General features: G+C 40.3%; 1 protein-coding gene across 1 annotated transcript; it reads right to left on the reverse strand.

Annotated features, from left to right (window-relative positions):
* LOC8066986 (rho GTPase-activating protein 5) lies at positions 167-4597 on the reverse strand. Its single transcript, XM_002442781.2, has 5 exons — positions 3484-4597; positions 1972-2092; positions 1751-1870; positions 1136-1366; positions 167-1030 (listed from the first exon to the last, which is right to left on the reverse strand). The coding sequence occupies exons 1-5, from the start codon at positions 3936-3938 to the stop codon at positions 446-448; spliced, it is 1512 nt and encodes a 503-aa protein (XP_002442826.1). The 5' UTR covers positions 3939-4597; the 3' UTR covers positions 167-445.

The following is a 20410-nucleotide window of genomic DNA, read 5'->3' on the forward strand; positions in this document are numbered from 1 at the left end:
AAAAAAGAAGAAACACATGCTCTACAGTACAACAAAAGAACAACCATTCCAAAGGATCAAACAACAGCGCGACATGAAAATGGACAATTAGACTGGGATTCCATATTCATGAAGGGGAAACAAGCACGAGGCACAAGCAGTAAGGCCAGCACAACAACACCAATCATACCTGAACTTTTAGGCACTTGATAAATTAGGCATAAAAAAGATTAATGTACAAAGGAAAGCACCAGCATCTTTCATTGACTCACAGATGTAACCATAAGAAAGATACACAAGTTAGTAAAGACAAGAAGCTCAAATCTCACAACACAATGACCATGATACAGTAAGGAATGATAAGCGCATAGAAAATGCAAAATGTGCAAGCAGTTCGGGGTGCTATTTTCAGGAAACACTGGGTCAGTCATCTAGTACACAACAACAATGGAAATGGCTTTTGATTTCATCTCCATGCTTCGATCCGCTCAACCTTGGAGTTTATCCGGCTCACGATGCTCGCACCTCTTGATTTTTCAGCTGCAGGTGTTGTGCGTGTACCAGACTGGCTCTGGCCCTTGCCCTTTCTAGTCCTCCTCCGATTCAGGCTTCGGCTTCCCTTGCCTTGAAGAGAATTTGTAGCCGTCGCGCCCGAAGCATCAGCAATAGCAACTGGGCCAGCAGTTGCAGGTTGTGAGCCACTAGTGGAGTCCTCCACACTCGTTACTACTTCACTTGTCTGGGCAGTGAAAGCAGCAGTGACTCCTAAAGTCGTATTAGTTTCATTAGACTTATCATCAGTGCTGTGGGCAGGACTGCTCAGAAGGGGCTCTTCCTTGGCAAAAGAAGGGCGCCTGGATCCTTCCTCAAGGAGAGAATCAAGTGTCACGCTGGGTTTCTGATGCCCATTTTCATCAGATGGGTCCTTCTGGGGTAGCAAAACATCCTCTGGAGTGGACTCCACTCTATCCTTGAGGGTCTTCTGTACAAGCATCTTGAGAAAATTCATCACTTGGACTGCATACATCAGTGCAGTCAAAGGATCTGCCATCTGCATTGTAAGTGTGGTACAGTTAGCATGCCTAACCATTTCATTACTCGGGGTGAGGTATATTGCTAGTTTGTTAATTGCTATGAGATTAACACAATGCAATACCTGAGTCATATTTGGTGCAAAAACCATAGCAATATTTCGATCATTCATCTTGTTTATCTGTTCTTCTTGGACTACATCAGCCATCAGATTAACAGCCCAGTCAAGCAAAGCTGCTTCAGCTGGTGGAAGGCATTTTGCTACCCGAGCACAGTCCTCTTCAGATTGGCATTGCATCACCTGTTCAGGTGGGATAGAGTCCAGTACCCCCCTTGGCATTTCTCTAAACCAGGCCTGAAAAGAGATGAAAAATTAAATTGGATGAGAACATACTTATGTCTTGCGGAGTAAACATGACTAGCTCATGAGCATAAACAGTTAATCTCAAATAAGTTGACCAAACTCCTTGACTTCTCCAAAAGCAAGATCACAGATCCATAGTTACAACTTTGTATGCATTGGGAAAAAAAGGTTTTGAGGCAATATCATTGTGCAAGAAAAAGAGATGGTCAAGAAAGTTAAGTCTGGATTCTCTGGTAGGCGTTGGAATGAAATTCCACCAGTAAAGGTAAGCACGATCTTTCATAACTATCTGATTACTAAGCAGGTGATTAAGATACAGATGCTGCCAATAGAATGATTATGATTGTATAAGCTACATGAAAGAAATTAGCTTACTTTTATTAGACCTGCCAAACAGTGGACATCAATGCCATCTGGAACAATTCCACTATTTAATTGGTCTCTCACAAACTCCTCCTGGCTATTCTCTGCATTTATACGGAAGATACCTTCTGCCTGAAAGGACAAAATAAGGAAAACACTTATTTGATCAGAACAAAGGTTCCAAACACTGAGGGCAACAGACTAAGAATCATAGTTTACCCATAAAAACACACCTGAAGACCACCCTGTTCATAAAGGCGTCTCTGCATCATCAAGAGGATTGTTGGGACACTGTTTCCTCTGGAATCATAGGAACACTGCATTGATTCTGTTGAAACACCGAAGACACTTGCACTGCATATCACGTTTTAATCAGCCAATGAACAAGATTAATCAAAGTGAACTTAATGGTAGTAACAATTTATGTTTTCAGAAAATGCATATTAGCACTGAAAAATGAGCAAAATAGATGTGACTTGCAAGGTTAAGGATATGCCCACATGAACACGAGACTACCATCCTTGATGTCAAATCATCTTTTAAAGAATCAAATTGTAAATTTATGGTACCAACAATATCTCCAATTATCAAGTGATTTTTATTGATCATATACTAGCAATCCTTGAGTTTGAAGATTAGATGTTAGGTGTTCGTGCCACTTTATCTTCTTTTGGAGCACAGGCTCCCATCCTTCTATAAAGCGGAACTGATATAGAACCAATTTGTATATTCTTTAGCCTAATGCTGAAAACCGACATCTTGGAACTCCCAATAAGAAACAAGATACAAGACACATATGTACTTTTCTTATACTTTGTGCCCTGTTCCTATAATAAGTCAGATAGTATAGCAAAGCACAAAAAAAAAATAATATACCAAGTATTTGAAGCCAAGGTCTACTATACGAACAATAGATGAAGGATAACAAAAGTTAAAAACCAAAGCAATTTGCAAGTCTAGTGAAAAGAATAGTGAATAATCTAATCAAGACAAAATAGGCCATACATAAATCATGGAATCCCTGGCAACTTTTCAATCTTACTAATGACAGATGATGTAACAATCAACTTTATGTACCTAGTTGAATCGAAATAATTCTTAGATGAGGTAAGCAAGTACAGCAAAATGATGGAAGCTTAAGAGTGCATCAGAAAAATGATTGACCAATTATTTGATGGAACATGGGAAAAAAAATGCAGAAATTATTTCTATGCACAGTTGTGGTCCAAAGCATATCCAAGTCCAAAGCATAGTTCAAAATCTGCTAAGGCTGCCAACGCGAAATCCAAGTTCATACTTTATACCATGATTCAAATAGAATTCAAAATTTCAGTTAAAATTTTGCTTTTTCAATAATATTTTAGATCAAAGCAGCATGGAGGCTGTAGCACAAACAAAAGGGACCATCTTTTCAAGGATGAAAACTATAGCACTGAAACAACCATGCCATCAAAATGCAACTATTAACCACCCCCGTATCAAGCAAACATCATTTCCCATTTTACAACTTTCGAACACAACAGAATCTAATACTTGTTGTCTGCATCTGTTCAAACCAAAGCACCACATATATTTGGAATTAAGACAAGGAAAAAAAAAAGAGTGCAGACACCCTCCAAGCTAAAATTCAAATTGGAGCTAAAGAAAAAGTTCCATGTTATTGCATAAGTAAATTCCGAAAAGAAAATCAGATTTCTGGAAGCGTGAACTCAATGCCAATTTTGATGAGGGAACAAGAGACATACCTCGCACTGGGAGCACGGCGGGGCACTTCAGGCTCGAATTCAACGGGCAGCCCCAGGAATCCATGGAACCTATCGAACGTGACGTGCGCCACGTGCTGCACGTCCGTGGGCAACCCAATCTCCATCCCGCAGCCGCCGTGTTCGCCTTCGCCGCTGCCGCCGCTCACCGTTCTGCACCCGAGCAGCGACTTCCGCAGCAGTTCAAAGAGCAGCGCCAAGAACGACCACCGCTCCTCTTCCTCCTCCGCCGCCTCTTGCCCGCGCAGTTCAAGGAGTCGTCGGCTCCCTGCAGATCCGGCTGCGCGCTCCGGGCTGCCGCTTCCTGGGAGCACGTCGCTGTCGGCATTGGCTAAATAGCGCAGCGCTGCGGAGGAGGAGGAGGAGGAGGCGGCGGAGGCGCGGCTTGCGGTGGAAGCGAGGTTGGTCGGGCCCCGGAGGAGCGCCACCTCCGTCATTGCTTCCTCCTTTTCGAATTCTCACTGGAATTATGAGCTGTGATCTGGTGCGGTGTAGGACCGACCGATTCAGGATGAGTTTTCTTGGGAATTTCGATGATGGTGGAGGCCTGGAGGGGGGGCCAAATGCACCAAGAAATGATTGGGGATTCTCAGTGGAGTTCTTGGTGCGCCCCTATTTAGGATTTCTTGATGCTTGCTTTCTTCCGGAGATTGGGATTGTTGGGGCAGGATGGGACTGGAAGGAGAGGGGAGAGAGGAGGATTGGTTGTGGTGGTGCGCGTGGTCCAAATCCACGAACCCAAATCGCAACAAAAAAGAAAAAAAAAAACAATTGGCGCGTCGAGAACTGGACAACAAAAGGGGGAATTTTTTTTAACTCCAGTGACGAATCTTTAGGCGGAAAAAGACGCAATTTCTAGCCGGAGATGATGAACTCTCCTCGTGGGGGCGTTTGGTGGAGAATGGATAGGATTTTTGTGGAGGTGGAGTTGGATTGAAGGGAGGGGCTTGAGCTGGAGCTGATGGCACCATCATTCGTCTCCTGCTCCTACTCCTCTCCTTGCCCTTTATGGACACATGGATCCGAGCTCATGCGCATGCTCTCCTCCTCGCTTCTCGTTCACGCGTGCGTTTTCTTCACTATTTAAGCTACCACCCATCATCTCAGGCTAGGAGAAAAAGTCTAGCCTTTTGTAACTGTCTCGAATTGCCTACGTCACCGGAAGTTTATGTGATGGATTAATAACTGTAAAACATATCATGGCTTTCAGAGTACTTGAGTGATTTAACTGCTGTTAGGTGTTCTTGTCTCCTTTTGGACCCTACAGGTTTCCAGCTTCTGCCTTTTCCTTATAACCACCTCCATTTTTAGTTACAAAAAGTTTTGGAGTACAGAATTGTTATTATATATAATAAAGTGAAAAAGAGGCATAAATATTTCTACTCCTATCAAGAAGAAAATTTGTGCTCAAACTTCAAACTAAGGACTAAAAAACAACCAAATGAGCTTTCTCTCTTCCAAATGGTGTCAAAACTGTGAAGCGGAAGGTATTCACTGTACGGTCCATTTGCATCATACTCCTATATGGCAAATAAAAAGTCGTAGTTTGGTTCAGCTAATGAAAAGGTCCAATTTGGCTGCTAGGGACAATCGGACAGAAGGTTAAAGGTACAGAGAAAAATGGCTGATAAGAGTAATCAAATACCGGCTCCATCATCATGTTTCAATTTGTACCAAAAACCTTTACTGCCGTCTGTTAATTGACATGTCCTCAAAGTTGTGTACCATGTGGAACGCTGTACTATACCGGCAGAAACCTTTTTGTCCCAGCGGCTCATCAACTTAATTACTACTCCCTCAATCCCAAATTGTAAGTCATTCCAAAAATCTTGAAGAGTCAAACTTTTCTAAATTTGACCAAATTTATATGATAAAATAATAATTATTATGATACCAACTAAATATCATTAGATTCTTCTTTAATTATATTTTCCTAGTATACTCACTTTACGTTACAAATCTTAGTATTTCACTCTATAATTTTGTTCAAACGTGAAAATACTTTGACTCTCCAAGATTCTTGGAATGACTTACAATTTGGGATTGAGGGAGTACTATAGTACTCCATAAAGCTGGAAATGCATTTTTTTTTGCTGTTTTTCATCTAGACCATTATCCATTATTTGTGGTTTGTACAAGGAGAAAGATGTCACATGCCATGCCATTCCACACTTCTTCAGATGTCAGAGACAAGCATTGCAGGAGAAATGAATTGGAATATATATGCTCCAGACTCCAGTATATAGGATTCCTCTGCTGATCACGTGATGTGCATGTGCTCTTTTTTCTCAGTAGTCAGTATTGGGCTCACAAGTCACAAGTCACAACAGGAGGTCTTGGTTTCATTCAGGTTTCAGAACTCAGAACTAGTAGCATATATATCTGGAGGAATTTAAGACCTAAGGTACAGCTAACAAGAGCTGATGAATCATTAAACTGTAGCTCAGTAGTCAGTATTGTTGGACTCACAAGTCACAACAGGAGGTCTTGGTTTCATTCAGGTTTCAAAACTCAGAACTACTAGCATATATATCTGGAGGAATTTAAGACCTAAGGTACAGCCAACAAGAGCTGATGAATCATTGAACTGTAGGTATGCCCAATTATTTGGCTAATTAGGTGCCAGCTAATATAATTTAAGTCTTCATGCATTTAATCCTTGCCAAGGCAATACACATGCGTGTCAATCAAGCTGAAACAACATTCTGCCGTATCCTACCGTAGTACTAGCTCATAGTAGAGCGGTTGGTGGGTAGTCAAAGACTCAGGAGCGAAAAGATATGGCACCGAGTGCTACTACTACAGTAATGAAGAATACTTGGTTATGATTAGTGGTGAAGTTAGAGCATTTTCACCCAGTTTTCAAGCGAAATGGTGATTTTGCCCTTGTTTTTTTAACTTTGTGATTTTACCTCTGCGATTTCAAAGAAACTTTACCCCTACTCTGTGAAGTATACCTAACAATGTTAACTTTTAGACCAAAGGACAACTTTGCTCATGTATTTTTACCCCTATTTTTTTTTATATATGTGTTTTCATACCTATTTTTAGATCATCAATTTGGCAATTTTGATACAAGATTATACAATTCAATCGGTGTAAAACCCAAGTGGCGTTCAAATATTCGTTATTTTTGGACTCTCTGACTCAAGTTTATGAGACCACACCAGAATGCTGCATAGACGCAAAAACCACTTTCAAAACGGTTTCCATAGACCCATAACCACTTTCATTTCAACACGATTTCACAGCAGCAGCATAACTAGGAACATAATCATGTTTGATGCAAATTTAATCTACAACAAATCTAATCAATTGTTCATCATCATATCATGTGATGGGCTTCTTCAGCTTAGCTTCCTATCTGTCGATCTCATCAAGCACTGCCTAGAGCTTGGGTTCTTCATAATAGTGTGTGAGAGCCTTATGATTCATTTGTACAGCGGTACTCATGGTTAAAAAATAAGCATGTACCACTACTAACAATTTTGAGTGAGGGCATGTGCTCTCACTCCATATAACCTAGATCTCCTCCAGAGGACATGTGAGTGGGATATCTTCAAGTGCACATGTAGGCTCTCATGAAAAGACGGGCCTTTTCGGAGTGTGTGTTGGCAAAAGAGTAATGGTTCTTCCACCTCTGCATAGTGCATACAATTACAATGCTACTTTAAGTTTATTAGAGTTATACCAAAGCTCCTGCTCCACCACCACTAGCACCAAACCAATGTTAACACTTGGAGTTGCGCGGCATGTGTGATCTAGAACTCAAGATGAGTAACCAAATCAATGTTAACACTTGGCCTAACAATAACATGAGAGCCAATATCCAGCTTGCCAAGACAAAGGCTAGTTTACTCTTAGGGCACTCATAATGTGGGGGTATAAACCCCTATACCCTTACGGCTAGACTTGGGCCAAGAGGCTTGACCCATCATGAAGACAGTCTGAGGCTTGATCCAACTGCTCGGAGTTTCGCGCAAGGAAACAAGACGTGGAGATCAAGTCGGATTCTAGTCGGTTAGAATAGGAATTGATATTGTGCTATCTATGGCAATTGTAACCGACTAGGATTAGTTTCCAGATCTGTAACCCTGCCCTCTGGACTATATAAGGAGAGGCAAGGGACCCCCCTTAGGACATATTATCTCAACACAATTCAATACAACCAGACGCAGGACGTAGGTATTACGCCCACACGGCGGCCGAACCTGGATAAAAACCTTGTTCGTGTCTTGCGTCACCATCAAGTTCGTAGCTTGCGCACCGTCTACCGATAAACTACTACCGTGGGTATACCCCAAGGTAGACTGCCGACTAGCTTTCGTCGACAGTGGCGCGCCAGGTAGGGGGTGTGCGTACAGCTTCTCAGACGAACAAGATGGTCATAATGCCCGACTTCACGGCCATGGCGGGCGGCTTCACGTTCACCGTTAGCTTCAACAGCTTCACCGCCACGACCATGGAGGAGGCGTAGATCCGATCTGTGCCAATCACTTCTTCATCGACGTCGGCCACGGCTCCAACCACGCTGGCTACGACTCTGACTACTTCAGCAACGTCTCCGACCACGCCGACAACGTGTCACCCGCTCCCCTGCTACAAAGGGAGGCAGATCGACGACACTGACCTGCTCGGGCCATCGACCAAGTTGTTTGGCCTACTTGCTCTGACCACCCGTCGCAATAATAATCGCCGCGAAGAACGGCGCTACGACAACCGCGACCACCGTCATGACAACAAGTCAAAAAGCTCGAGGGCCAGACAATTTTGTCGTCACCGACCAGACTTTCGTCCAAAGATAAGTACACTTCTAATATTTTATTTATTTTTGGCATAATATTTTTTATTATCCTTCTGTAAGGACCTTGATGTCGCCTAGAGGGGGGTGAATAGGCGTATCTAAAAATTTCTACACAACTCAAAGTCACTTGTCAGCAACTGTCGGAACTGATGACAGTTTAGGTCGGAACTTCCGACGTCGTCAGATGTTCCAACGCATACTGTCAGAAGTTCCGACGCCTACGGGAAATGAACTACAAGTGCTTAAATGAACTTTGTGAAGCCAATAACTTACAACCCCACTTCCTAGTGGTAAGATGAAGTTATCCAAGTGCTTCCTTGACCTTAGAGAGCCACCAATTTGTAGATCAGGACCAAACCCTAGAATCAAAGATAAACAAGTAGAAAGCAACACAAATAGCAAGAACACAAAGCGACAAGGTATTTATCCCGTGGTTCAGCTCGCCACCAAGGCTTGCCTATGTCCACGTTGTTGAGGAAGCCACACAAGCTTTTCGGGTCTCTTTCAACCCTATCCTCGTTCTCAAGTCAAGAGAGCAATCTCTTGAGATGAGGGGTGATTTCACTAGATGATTTGAGTGATTACAAACCTCCCGGGGCTACCACATAAGTTGGAAGCTCCACGGGCAACGCCTAGCCGGCTAGGAGCCTTGCTCCAAGAGTAACAAACACAAATCCAACCGGCTTGACAAAGAAATCAAGTGCTCAAGCTTTGCTTTGATGTTTCTCTCACCAAGAATCCTTCTCTCACTCAATCCCTTGCAAGATTTGAAGTTAGGAGCAAAGGGGATAGAAGAGAGGAGTTTTTGGGAGCTAGAGAGGTGCTCTTCAGAAGGTTTGGTCGAGTGAATAACTTGGCCAACGGTTAGAAGTGTCGAGAAAGCTATTTATACAAGAAGCTGAAAACTAACCGTTCAGATCTACGTCGGAAGTTCCGACGCGGATCTCGGGACTTCCGACATACACTAAAAACACTGTTCACCTTAGTTAGAAGTCTGCACAAAAACCAGTCAACGTCATCAGTTCCGACGCACGTCATCAGTTCCGACGCGTCATCAGTTCTGACACATGTCATCACTTCCGACACGTCATCAGTTCCGACGTACGTCGGGACTTCCGACGCAAGCGCGAGCAGAGGTAGCAAGAGGGCCAGGTGTCGGGACTTCCGACGAACGTCATCACTTCCGACATGCGTCATTAGTTCCGACGCGCGTCGGGACTTCCGACGCAAGCGCAAGCAGAGGTAGCAAGAGGGCCAGGTGTCGGGACTTCTGACGAACGTCATCACTTCCGACATACGTCATCAGTTCCGACGTACGTCGGGACTTCCGACACCCCAAGTCATACAAAACTATTCTACGTGCTCGTGAAGTGCTAGAGTGTCTCTCTTTTGATTTAGTTTTAATACTTGAGCACTCTATCTTCCTCAGACCAACTAAATTTGCATCCCTCTTTATAGTACGGCATATCCTAAACTCAAGATCAAAAGTATATAACCATTTTAACCACTTGAGTCTTCAATGTCTTCATATGCCACTTCTCACTATCACTTCATTAGGGATGCAATTAACTTTGTCTCCTCTCTTTGAGTAAATATAGCTTGAGCATGTGACTTGAATCATTTCAACACATGTGAGTTCAATCCATGGCTTCAAGTCACTTCCACTAATGATTTGATCCTCAACACAATATGACTCCTCATAGCTCAATTAGTACCTCGACTCAATGCAAGTACTCTCTTCTTCACCTTAGCCATGGTACCTCGGTCTACAAGCCATTGCTTGCCCTTCACCTTCGCTTAGTCCCTCGAAGCCCTTTCCTTGCTATCTTCACCCTATTGAGCCATACTCAAGTCACATCATGTTAAGCATCCATTGAAAAACCATTTCTTCAATATTGTGATCCTTGCTTGAATATCTTCTTGATATGAGTGTTGATATCAATCAAGCTTCAGTTTATAACAATACACAATTTTGGTCTTCATTTGAACATTATGTGAAATACCATCAAATTTGCTTTCTTGTTGAACCTTTGATACACTTAGCAAACTTGTTAGACCTTTAACTTTGTTGTCATTCAATTCACCAAAACCCACTAAAGGGCTAGATGCACTTACACCTTCAAAACAACTTTTTGGTTAGCCGACTAGTTTTTTCTCCTACACGAGTTTTACACGAGTTTTTCAGAGCCGGTACTGTCTCCGACTCCTCCCTACACGTGTATGAGTTCCGCCCTCTACATTCCGGGTGGTCGGCAGTAGCTCTCTGTCGAGGCTGGCAATCTCACGCGTGTATAGGTTCCGCACCTCATGCTGATTGTTGGCTAGACCAGAGCTGGTACAAGCTCTAGGATGAATTAACTACCCGTGCTAATTTTATAATAAAAAATCTAAAACTTATCTCAGTACTGATTTTTTTATCTAGAGTTTATTTATACAACATGTACTACCTATTCTCTGTATTTATTTTTCAGGAGTTTGGCCCAGTCGACAAGCTGCGCTCAGGTACTCGTCAACTATTCCCTACGCTGTGCTCGGGGACTGCTCCGACCACCGAGCACGTTTACGTTCCCAACCACGCTCGGAGACTTGTCGACTACTCTCTACGCGGTGCTTGAAGACTGTGCCGACCATTGAGCACAATTACGTTCCCAACCACGCTCGGGGACTTGTCCACCAGTCCCTACGCCGTGCTCGGGGACAGTACCGACCACCGAGCACGTCTACATTCTCAACCGTGCTCGGGAACTCGTTAATCACTCCCTTCACGATGCTCGGGGCTTGCTTCGATCACTCTCCAACCACAGCTTGGGGATTGTTCTTCTCAGTTACCTATGAATTGGACTCATATACAACTGAGGGGTAATTTTATTTTTTAGACCTTGCTACAAGGCTCATACTTCGCCTTTCAGCAAGCTCGGGGACTACATCGGTACGATGCATCTGGCGATGCATCTCAGTTTTAGAATTTCTATGAAGACTTTTTTGACCCTGGCACCACGTGTCTACGTCACCTACTACCAGGCTCGGGGACTAAGTGGGCACACTTCACCTTGCGGTGAACATGCTTGCTTTTTGAAAGTTTGTAATTTTCAGAAAAGTAAAGTGGACACACTTTACCAGGAAAGAAGTCTTTTTTTATTAAGAGCACCATACATTCTTCGAACAACCTGCTTCTTCGATGTCAATGTTGATCAACTGTCTTTTGAGTTGGTTAAAATACCGTTGCAACTGTTTGGACGACTTTCCTGCTTATTGAAGACGTCAAGCCTCACTGGTCGAAGAAGCTCAAGACGGCGTGTTACATCACAATACATGATGCTCGGGGACTAGCTGTGGGGGTATAAACCCCTATACCCTTACGGCTAGACTTGGGCCAGGAGGCTTGGCCCGTCACGAAGACAGTCTGAGGCTTGATCCAACTGCTCGGAGTTTCGCGCAAGGAAACAAGACGTGGAGATCAAGCCGGATTCTAGTCGGTTAGAATAGGAATTGATATTATGCTATCTATGGCAATTGTAACCGACTAGGATTAGTTTCCAGATCTGTAACCCTGCCCTCTGGACTATATAAGGAGAGGCAAAGGACCTCCTTAGGACACATTATCTCAACACAATTCAATACAACCAGACGCAGGACGTAGATATTACGCCCACACGGCGGCCGAACCTAGATAAAAATCTTATCCGTGTCTTGCGTCACCATAAGTTCGTAGCTTACGCACCGTCTACCGATAAACTACTACCGTGGATATACCCTAAGATAGACTACCGACTAGTAGTTTTCGTCGACACATACCATAGTTTCTATAATCTTGATTATGTAGCAAGAAACTATTCTTTCAAAGTCCAAATAAAAATTCAGCCAATCAACCACGATGCACTTCTCTCCCGTGCGAGGATTGTGTGCGCCATAAACTTTATCATGTCCACACTCGCCATGGAGAGCTGTGACCGGGAGTGGCTCATTGCGCCGTAAATTCAAGGAGAAAGAGTAGAATACATCAGCATGAGACAACAAACTCCAAGCTCCACAACAGATCCCTGACACGGCTCCTGCCAGTTGATTGGTCTGAAAATTCTTGGCTGAAAATACTATTCGCTGATATATCGTATAAAAAAACAGTGTTGGTTGACCGAAAAGATACCGCTCATAACACTTACGGGTGGCGAGTCTGTAAGCAAGAGAGTGGCCGAACTTTGAGGGCTGGCGACTGGCGAGGAAACAAAAATCAAGCGGATGTCAATGTCAATTACAGGCGTCTGCCTACTACGGAGTACGTTGTTTTGCATGTCTGTCTATCAGACAATGCATACAATTGCCGCTGTTGGAACGTCGCTCTGCCTCTGCGTCGTCATGCATGTCTTTTGCCGTCTGCTTCCAAAAGTCGCTCACACGGCACCATCGACTAGCTAGCTAGCTAGTGTGCATCCAAATACAATACCCTGCTGTTACGTTCTTGGAATTGTGCAGCACAACAACAATAATATACAATATATGCTAGCATCAGGAGGCAAATAACTTAGTTATAGATAAAGCATAGATTTATAACAAGAATAAAGCTAAATAAATCTATAACTAAATTATACTTGATCCAATGGATATGAAATTTTTACCATAGTTCAAGCATACAATAATGAGCCCACCATAAAAAATTTACCACAATTGAACCATAAGAACTACATATATGAATTATTCTTTTTAATTATAGAAAAACATAGATTTAAATCTACAACAAAAACTTTGTACTAAAGTATACCATATTATATATTCATTGTGTAGATCTACTCATCAAAAGTCCAACAAAATTGAATTTTTTATTTTATGATTTTTCTGTAATTTATTATGATTTTTCAAAGATTCAGCGGAAATAAATAAAAAATAAAAAGACAAAACCACCCTCTAAAACCACTCGAGGGGGTTATTTGACCGGTTTTAAAAGTTAAGGGGGTAGAATATCCGGTTTTATAGTTTGGGGGGTGAAGTATTCCACCCTAGATAGTTTTGGGGGGTTATGTAGACTTTTTCCTTTTATATTTGATTTCGATGATAAAATTATAACAGGCCCAAATAGATCCAACAAAACTAACTTAATATGTCCAATATTGAAAAGTCAGTTTTTTTGTGGTATTGTATAATGTAGTTCATAAGGGACAAATTAAAAACCGATTTTCTACTTGAAGCTAGCTAGTTAAATGGGCTTGAATCCTTTGATGCGTAGCTGTTGTGAACAAGACGTGCGGTTCATGGCCTGTGCAGTGAGTAGCGGCGTGCAGCCCGGCCCCATATGGAAATGGACTTGTCCTTTGTGATTGTGAGCATGTTGAGCCGGTTCAAAAAATTTCCAACTTTATATATTCAAATCAACCTTAAAAATTAGACATCTGGCCTTTCCAGCTGAGCTCGTGAAAATGGAGGGAATTAGTTCTGTAGAATCTCATCGCCCAATTAGAGAAAAAAAAGGATACTCTATTCTGTAGCACTACTTTATCGTTACTTCTCAGCGAAAAAAATATTTTTCTCTTGTAATATTTCAACATGAGCATCAGCATTAGCAGATACTAAATTTCAGCAAAACGAACAGGGAACAAGGAATCGTTGACCATTGAAATGAGCTAGTACATGGATATATTTGTCCCGTTAATAGTTCGGTGCTCAAAGATTTAGGATTTGTTGAGTTCGCGAAATTTTTAGGATTTCACTACCGTATTATTTTCATTTTTATTTAAGAATTATTGTTAAAGCATAAATTAACTAGGCTTAAAAGATTCGTCTTACAAATTATAAATAAACTACGTAATTAATTATCTTTTTTATTTATATATTTAATGCTTCATATACGTACCATAAAATTCGATATAGTAGAAAATTTTGAAAAAATTTAAAAACTAAACAAGGCTTTATTGCCGGACGACCGTGTTTGCATTCCTGCGACGTCGCACCCATCCGCGGCCACGTAGCTTTGTAGGATTAGGATACCGAGGGGGCCGGGGGAGGCCGAGAAGGCCTTTGGGCCAACCTAGCCGAGCCCGAGCGGAAGAAAGGAAAACGGGCTGGAAACGGGCCAAGAACGAATGGGCTTACAAAATTTCTGAAACAAAAAAATCTGTAAAACCTAGAAAGATAAGAAAATGGCATGTAAATCTGTAATTTTGTAGTTCTAAAAAAGCTGTAAATTTGCAATGTGGGCTGTAGTTTCTCCTAGGTGTGTTTGGATGCGTTTTGTTTTCGGACGCTTCTCTCCTTTACCCTATGCACACTCATAATAAAATGATGCACAATTATTCTCCGCGTGTGTTCGAGGAAAAAAGTATAATATTGTGATTAAGGCCCTTGATCCTTACAAAATCTACGTATCTTTTACATCTATTATTCTTGCAGTCCTATACTATCGGATATTGCAGATTTATGATGTTTTTATGTGTAACCATTGGACTTTCTACTTACTAGTATAGTGCTCGGGCTAACGCTATGACTTTATTTAAAAAATGCACATGAAAACAACCAAAGGGAAGACCAATCATTTATTTATCCTGAATATCTACCACTACAGACCGTATTTAAGTCCAAAGTTAATTCTATCAAATATGAAGTTCTTCATTGGATTGAATCAAAAACATATTTCCCAAGGAACGGTTAATCTACTTAGGCCTTGTTTAGTTCACCCAAAAACCAAAAAGTTTTCAAGATTACCTGTCACATCGAATCTTTCGACACATGTATGAAGCATTAAATATAAATAAAAATAAAAACTAATCGCACAGTTTAACTGTAAATCGCGAGACGGATCTTTTGATCCTATTTAGTCCATGATTAGACAACATTTGCCCCAAATAAACGAAAATGATACGGTAGCGAAATCTAAAATCTTTTCGCATCTAAACAAGACCTTAGTGTCTTGTCTATCTATTTCTTATATCTAGAACCATGAGCGTTTGTGTCAGTATTGACATACATCAAAGACATTTTACAAAGTCAAATGTGGAGAGTATTTTTTTTAATATTTTTGTAATTTACTATATATTCCTCTATCTTAAAAAGTTACGTAAACAATTTTAGGATCAAATAAAGTGTATGGCAAAAGACTAATTTGCTTCTCACTAATTAATTAGTTAGGTTATTAACTTGCTTAATTTTCTATTAAGACATAGTTTAGAAAGACATGTATGCACGTTATTGATTCCGGCTACGATTACATGAGTTTTTTTTTGACAATAACGATTACATGAGTTATTTATGTTTAAAAGACATACATGAATGAGGTTTAAAAGGCAAACACGTTTGGATGGAGTTATAAGCAGTGTGAGCATCTCCAATAGTTTCCAAAAAGTTAATTGGTAAATCAATGAGTTTTCTGAGTGGCTACAAAAAGTTGAGAGTATATTTGTTGCGCTTCTCTAATAATTTCTAAAACTCTGCTCCTAAAATATAGAAGACAACTTTGCACGAGGAATCCTCGACTATTTCTAAATCACCCTAGCTGTTTTTATATTTTTTTTCTCTCTTATACATTTATATTGGGAATCTTGTTTTACACCTTATTTTTCTTCACATGCTTCAATCTTCATATTGGTTGATCAATACACGAGCGTATATTTTTGTGCGACTGGGTGAATTTTCCCAAGTGCCTAAAGATTGAGAGTTAAGATTGGGAGTTGTTGGGGAGCAGTTTTTTCAGTCTCACAAAAAAAAATCAAGATTGAGAGTGGGTTTGGAAACTCTTGAAGATTCACTAAAGTACCTAATAATCTGAGATAAAATTTGAACCTTCCATACCTTGTACTCAGTACTGAGTGAGTATATACTAAACCTGAAAAATCTTTGCAGCCCTTCAAAGAAAAATTCTTCCCACGAAGTTTGATTACCATACATGTTCTTTTCAAATAGCTCTCTCATGTTTTCTGTGATCAGGTACAATCTTGTATTTTTTTTCTGTACATGTTTATATTGAGAATGATATCACTCCACTTGGTTTTTGCGTGGTGCTGCGAACTTCTGTTCTTTATAGCTATTATTTTGGTTTTTGTGATGCCGGTCACTTTGTGACACCACTGCAGTTCGCCACTATCCAAAGTTGGTTTGTCTGTTTGTTCCAGAGACTAGCTTTGTGTGATACCCTTGGTCCACTAGATACACAACTGACCATGCATGTTATTTGTTGGCTTCCTCCAAAAACAAAGGAGCGTACTATGTCCACACATCACGACTATGGAGGATAGCAACACTTGGAAGTTGGTAAGCATTCAACCAAACATATTAGTTGGATCTGTAGCTGTAGAGAAAAAAGAACTTGGATATCTTCAATCTTTTAAGTGTGCCACACGTGGTTGTTTTTTCGTTTGATCTTTATGCGTGCGATTAACAAGGTGGCATTATACAACATTATATAACAAACCATTAACATGGAATATTTAGGGAAAAATGGCCTTAAAGTTCCCATCAATTTGCAAGAATCATGCCAATATGATGTTTGTACATGCTTAGTGAGGGCCATAGCCCCCCCAAGCTTGATCAATTCTTTATGAAGGTCTTAGCTTTAATTACTAATGAAATATTAATATATCACCATGTATTGCACCACTATCATTGAACATGTCTAAGTATGACAAAGATTCTCATGACATGATTTTGTGTGGCATGATTTGGTAAAATGATACAATCAATACTAATAAATATGACAGTGAATCTACTATTTTCTGAAAACAAGATATTATTGAAAACAAGAGGCCTAAACATATATTTGGCTCAAAAAAACTTGGGGCATCTAACATTTTATTGTTGTGTTAGTACTTGGTACCTATATTGGTGGCATGTTAGATTGAAAAGCATACTATAAACATTGGCACATTTTGTATGGGCACATTACTATATTCAATAATGGCAAAATTATTGAAAGCATGAGATTATGATAATCCATTCATAGTGCACTATTTTCACTTTAAGATGAAAGGCTCTTGATTGCTTCCACCTATGAGTATATATATGGTTAACCTGTTGCAAAAGATCGACTTTGTGCAGCAGACCATAGTATATTTTTCATTTTCATCTTTGACCTATCAAAGATCAACAATAACCAAAGTTAACATTCTATTTATTAGTTTTCACCCTACAAAAGCTCGTTCCACTCCACCAACTGCATCATGGCATATCCACAATATATGAAGTTGTGGCTTCGCCCTAAAGTAGGTCCACCTGTTTGGTTTATACCGTACCTTGAGCTCTTAGAATGAGAGGTTTTTCATGCGAATAACGTCATATGGGCCTACGATATATGGTAGTTGTTTGGCATTTGTAGCATGTGTTTATAAATTAAATGTAAAAGTTGTAATGTAAATGGAAATAAGTTCTTTGCATTATGCATATATTTTGGTCAAGAACACTTATGGTATTATGACAAAAAGGTCTCTAAAATTGATAACTTTAGTTCCAACATGGACACATTATGCAATGGATGTAAAAGGCTATAAATATGTTGGAGCTATGATTACTTAATGGTTCCAAGAAACACACAACACTGCGAAGGTCAAATATATGTGTTCTCGTATGAAATTACAATTATGATATGATAACATGTCAAATAATCTGGTCCCCAACAAACATTACAATTACAATATAATAACATGCCAAATAATTTGATCTCCAAGAACTATGCTCTTTGCAAATATCTATTGGACTACCTTTTTATAAGTAAGAACTAAACTAGTCATGAATCGTAGACCCCTGGTATCAAACAAAATTAGATTTAGGCACTTTTCTTTGTAGTGTACTCCCTCCATACCTGAATTAGTTGACGTTTATGACATGATTGTGGTAACCAAGGAGTAATTAATTAGAGAGCATTTTCTCTTCTTTGCCCTTATTAAATACCACTGCGGGTGTTATTTTTACAACGACCTTGTGTAGCTCAAGTGGCTAGTTCTCTTGGATTGAGGCTGCTGGTCAATGGTTCAAGTGCTCTTTTTTTATTGTTGTAAGGCATTACTAATTTAGGTTATAAAGAAAGTCGTTTAGGCCAGTCTCAATGTATAGTTTCATGGCACAGTTACCAAAACTATAAACTAGGTAATCGAGCCATATGAGTTTCATGGGGATGAAACTCCTCTCTCATCTGATGAAACTCCTTCATTTAATGCCCCTGCCAAGTCAGCAGTTTTGCTTATGTGGCACCCTATTTAATGTGCATGACACTCTCATGAAATATGCATTGAGAGTGGCCTTAGGACAATGACACGATCTCCAAAGTCTAACTTTGATTCTTTGTTTTTATAAAAAAAAATATCAAAAAGTGGTACATGTATATTTTTATGAAAGTATTTTTCAAGACAAATCTATTCATATGGTTTTCATATTTCTAAACTCAACAACTTAAAAGTTATTCATGATTTATATTCCCAATGTTTTGATCCAAATCTCATCCAAAACGATTTTCTTTATGGGTATGGAAGGAGTATATACATGCATAGAGGGCTTGTTTGGTTCAAGGCCTGAATTAGTTGCCTAAGTAAAACTACCACCTGGAGATAGACTAAGAACTTGGTAAATATTACCTAGTTAGGTAAGCATGGGAGAATATTGTTTTGTACACATCATTAAAGCTCTATTAGAGTATGAGGGGTGCTATCTGGCTCCATCAAACAATTGATGAATAGGCATACCTCTGCTAGCCAACAAAATAGGGTTCCAACCAATAGCCATACCTAGGCACCACTTTAACTACTAGGAAATTTCTATCCAATGCTTTGTCCAAGTGAGCCCATAGTGTATTAGCATTTGCTTGAATTGATGTTGTCCGATGAACAAGCATACTACATATAGAAAACTTGTTGAAGACTTTAGAAACATGGTTTTTCACTCTCAAGGGCATGTGTTGTACATCACCTTTAGATGTGTATGGAATGTGTGCACTACTGGAGGATGCACTTGCTCCTGAGTGCAAATTTAACTTTCTAGATATTTAAGAGAATCCTTGTGACTCACTATGATTCTTATGGCTAAATGGTTGGCAAAGGCTTGCCTGGCACTGGCATGGGTGGATGTGACCGACCCTAGATAGCTGGGGCGATAGAGGCAATGACTATGTTTGGGTTGGCAGCTAGTGCTTCATGGCTTCACTGAGCAAGCCAAATATTTGGTGGCAGTGTGATGGTAGAATAGAGCAACCAATGCCTTTGTGTGAAGGCCCTTTGGGTGATGAGAGGAACCGCAACAAAGGTGTTGTGGATAGAAAAATGGTGTTGACCGATGGAGGATCACTAGTTCAATCCATCGCGATGGTCACCTCTCATTGGTGAAGAGCCCTTGGCGGCCATATTGAAAGGAGTCGACACTAGGGATGATGTCATTGTCAAACAGGGAGAGAGTTGAAGGGACGAAGGCCTAAATTGGTGCAAAGAAATATAACATTTGTAATTAGTGAGTGCTAGATAGTTTGCTTCTAACTCTATATGAAGATTAGAACTGGAAGTGTTTTTAGAGAAGCTTCACAAATAGTTAAAGTAATAACTAATAGTAAGCAGCTAATAGCTACGAACTAGGTGGTTGGATAATTAGGGTCTATTTGGATGCATCTACTAATAGGTGGTTGGATAATCAAGGTATGTTTGAATCCTATGTAACTAATATAAGTAGACCCCCCACAAAAAAAAAAACTAATGTAAATAGATGCTAAAACTTATCAAGGTTATATTTGGACCCTCAGCCTATAAGTCAGCTAAAGTCTTGCATGAGACCTAGCTAACAACTAGCTATTACCTTATTGTTTTATACTCCCTCCATCCTAAATTGTAAGTCATTCTAAAAAATTTAAAGAATCAAACTTTTCTAGAAAAATCAAGACACTCTATAAATAGAAAATAGTGATCGTAACTATTAGCAATAGTAGATCTAGAATGGGAACGATGGAACTAGAACCAATCTTTTTTTTTACAACTAGCTAGAACTAGAACTAGATTTGTTTTTTTCGTTCTTGTGAACCTATACTTTTTTTGTGTTGCGATCTCGAGAGTGGAGCTGAAATGGCTGAAACATAGGAGATCAGATTGCTCTACTACGCGGTTGGTGGAACAAGAACACATCCGTCGTCCCCTCCTCCAACGACCGTCCCCACGG

Source organism: Sorghum bicolor, chromosome 8 (assembly GCF_000003195.3).
Source record: "Sorghum bicolor cultivar BTx623 chromosome 8, Sorghum_bicolor_NCBIv3, whole genome shotgun sequence".
NCBI lineage: Eukaryota > Viridiplantae > Streptophyta > Magnoliopsida > Poales > Poaceae > Sorghum > Sorghum bicolor.

Coding starts and splice junctions, on each gene's coding strand:
- LOC8066986 (XM_002442781.2), bottom strand. CDS start 3,938: ATGACGGAGGTGGCGCTCCTCCGGGGCCCGACCAACCTCGCTTCCACC. Junction 2,093..3,483: donor CGCCGTGCTCCCAGTGCGAG/GTATGTCTCTTG, acceptor CGTGATATGCAG/TGCAAGTGTCTTCGGTGTTT. Junction 1,367..1,750: donor GTTTGGCAGGTCTAATAAAA/GTAAGCTAATTT, acceptor ATCTCTTTTCAG/GCCTGGTTTAGAGAAATGCC.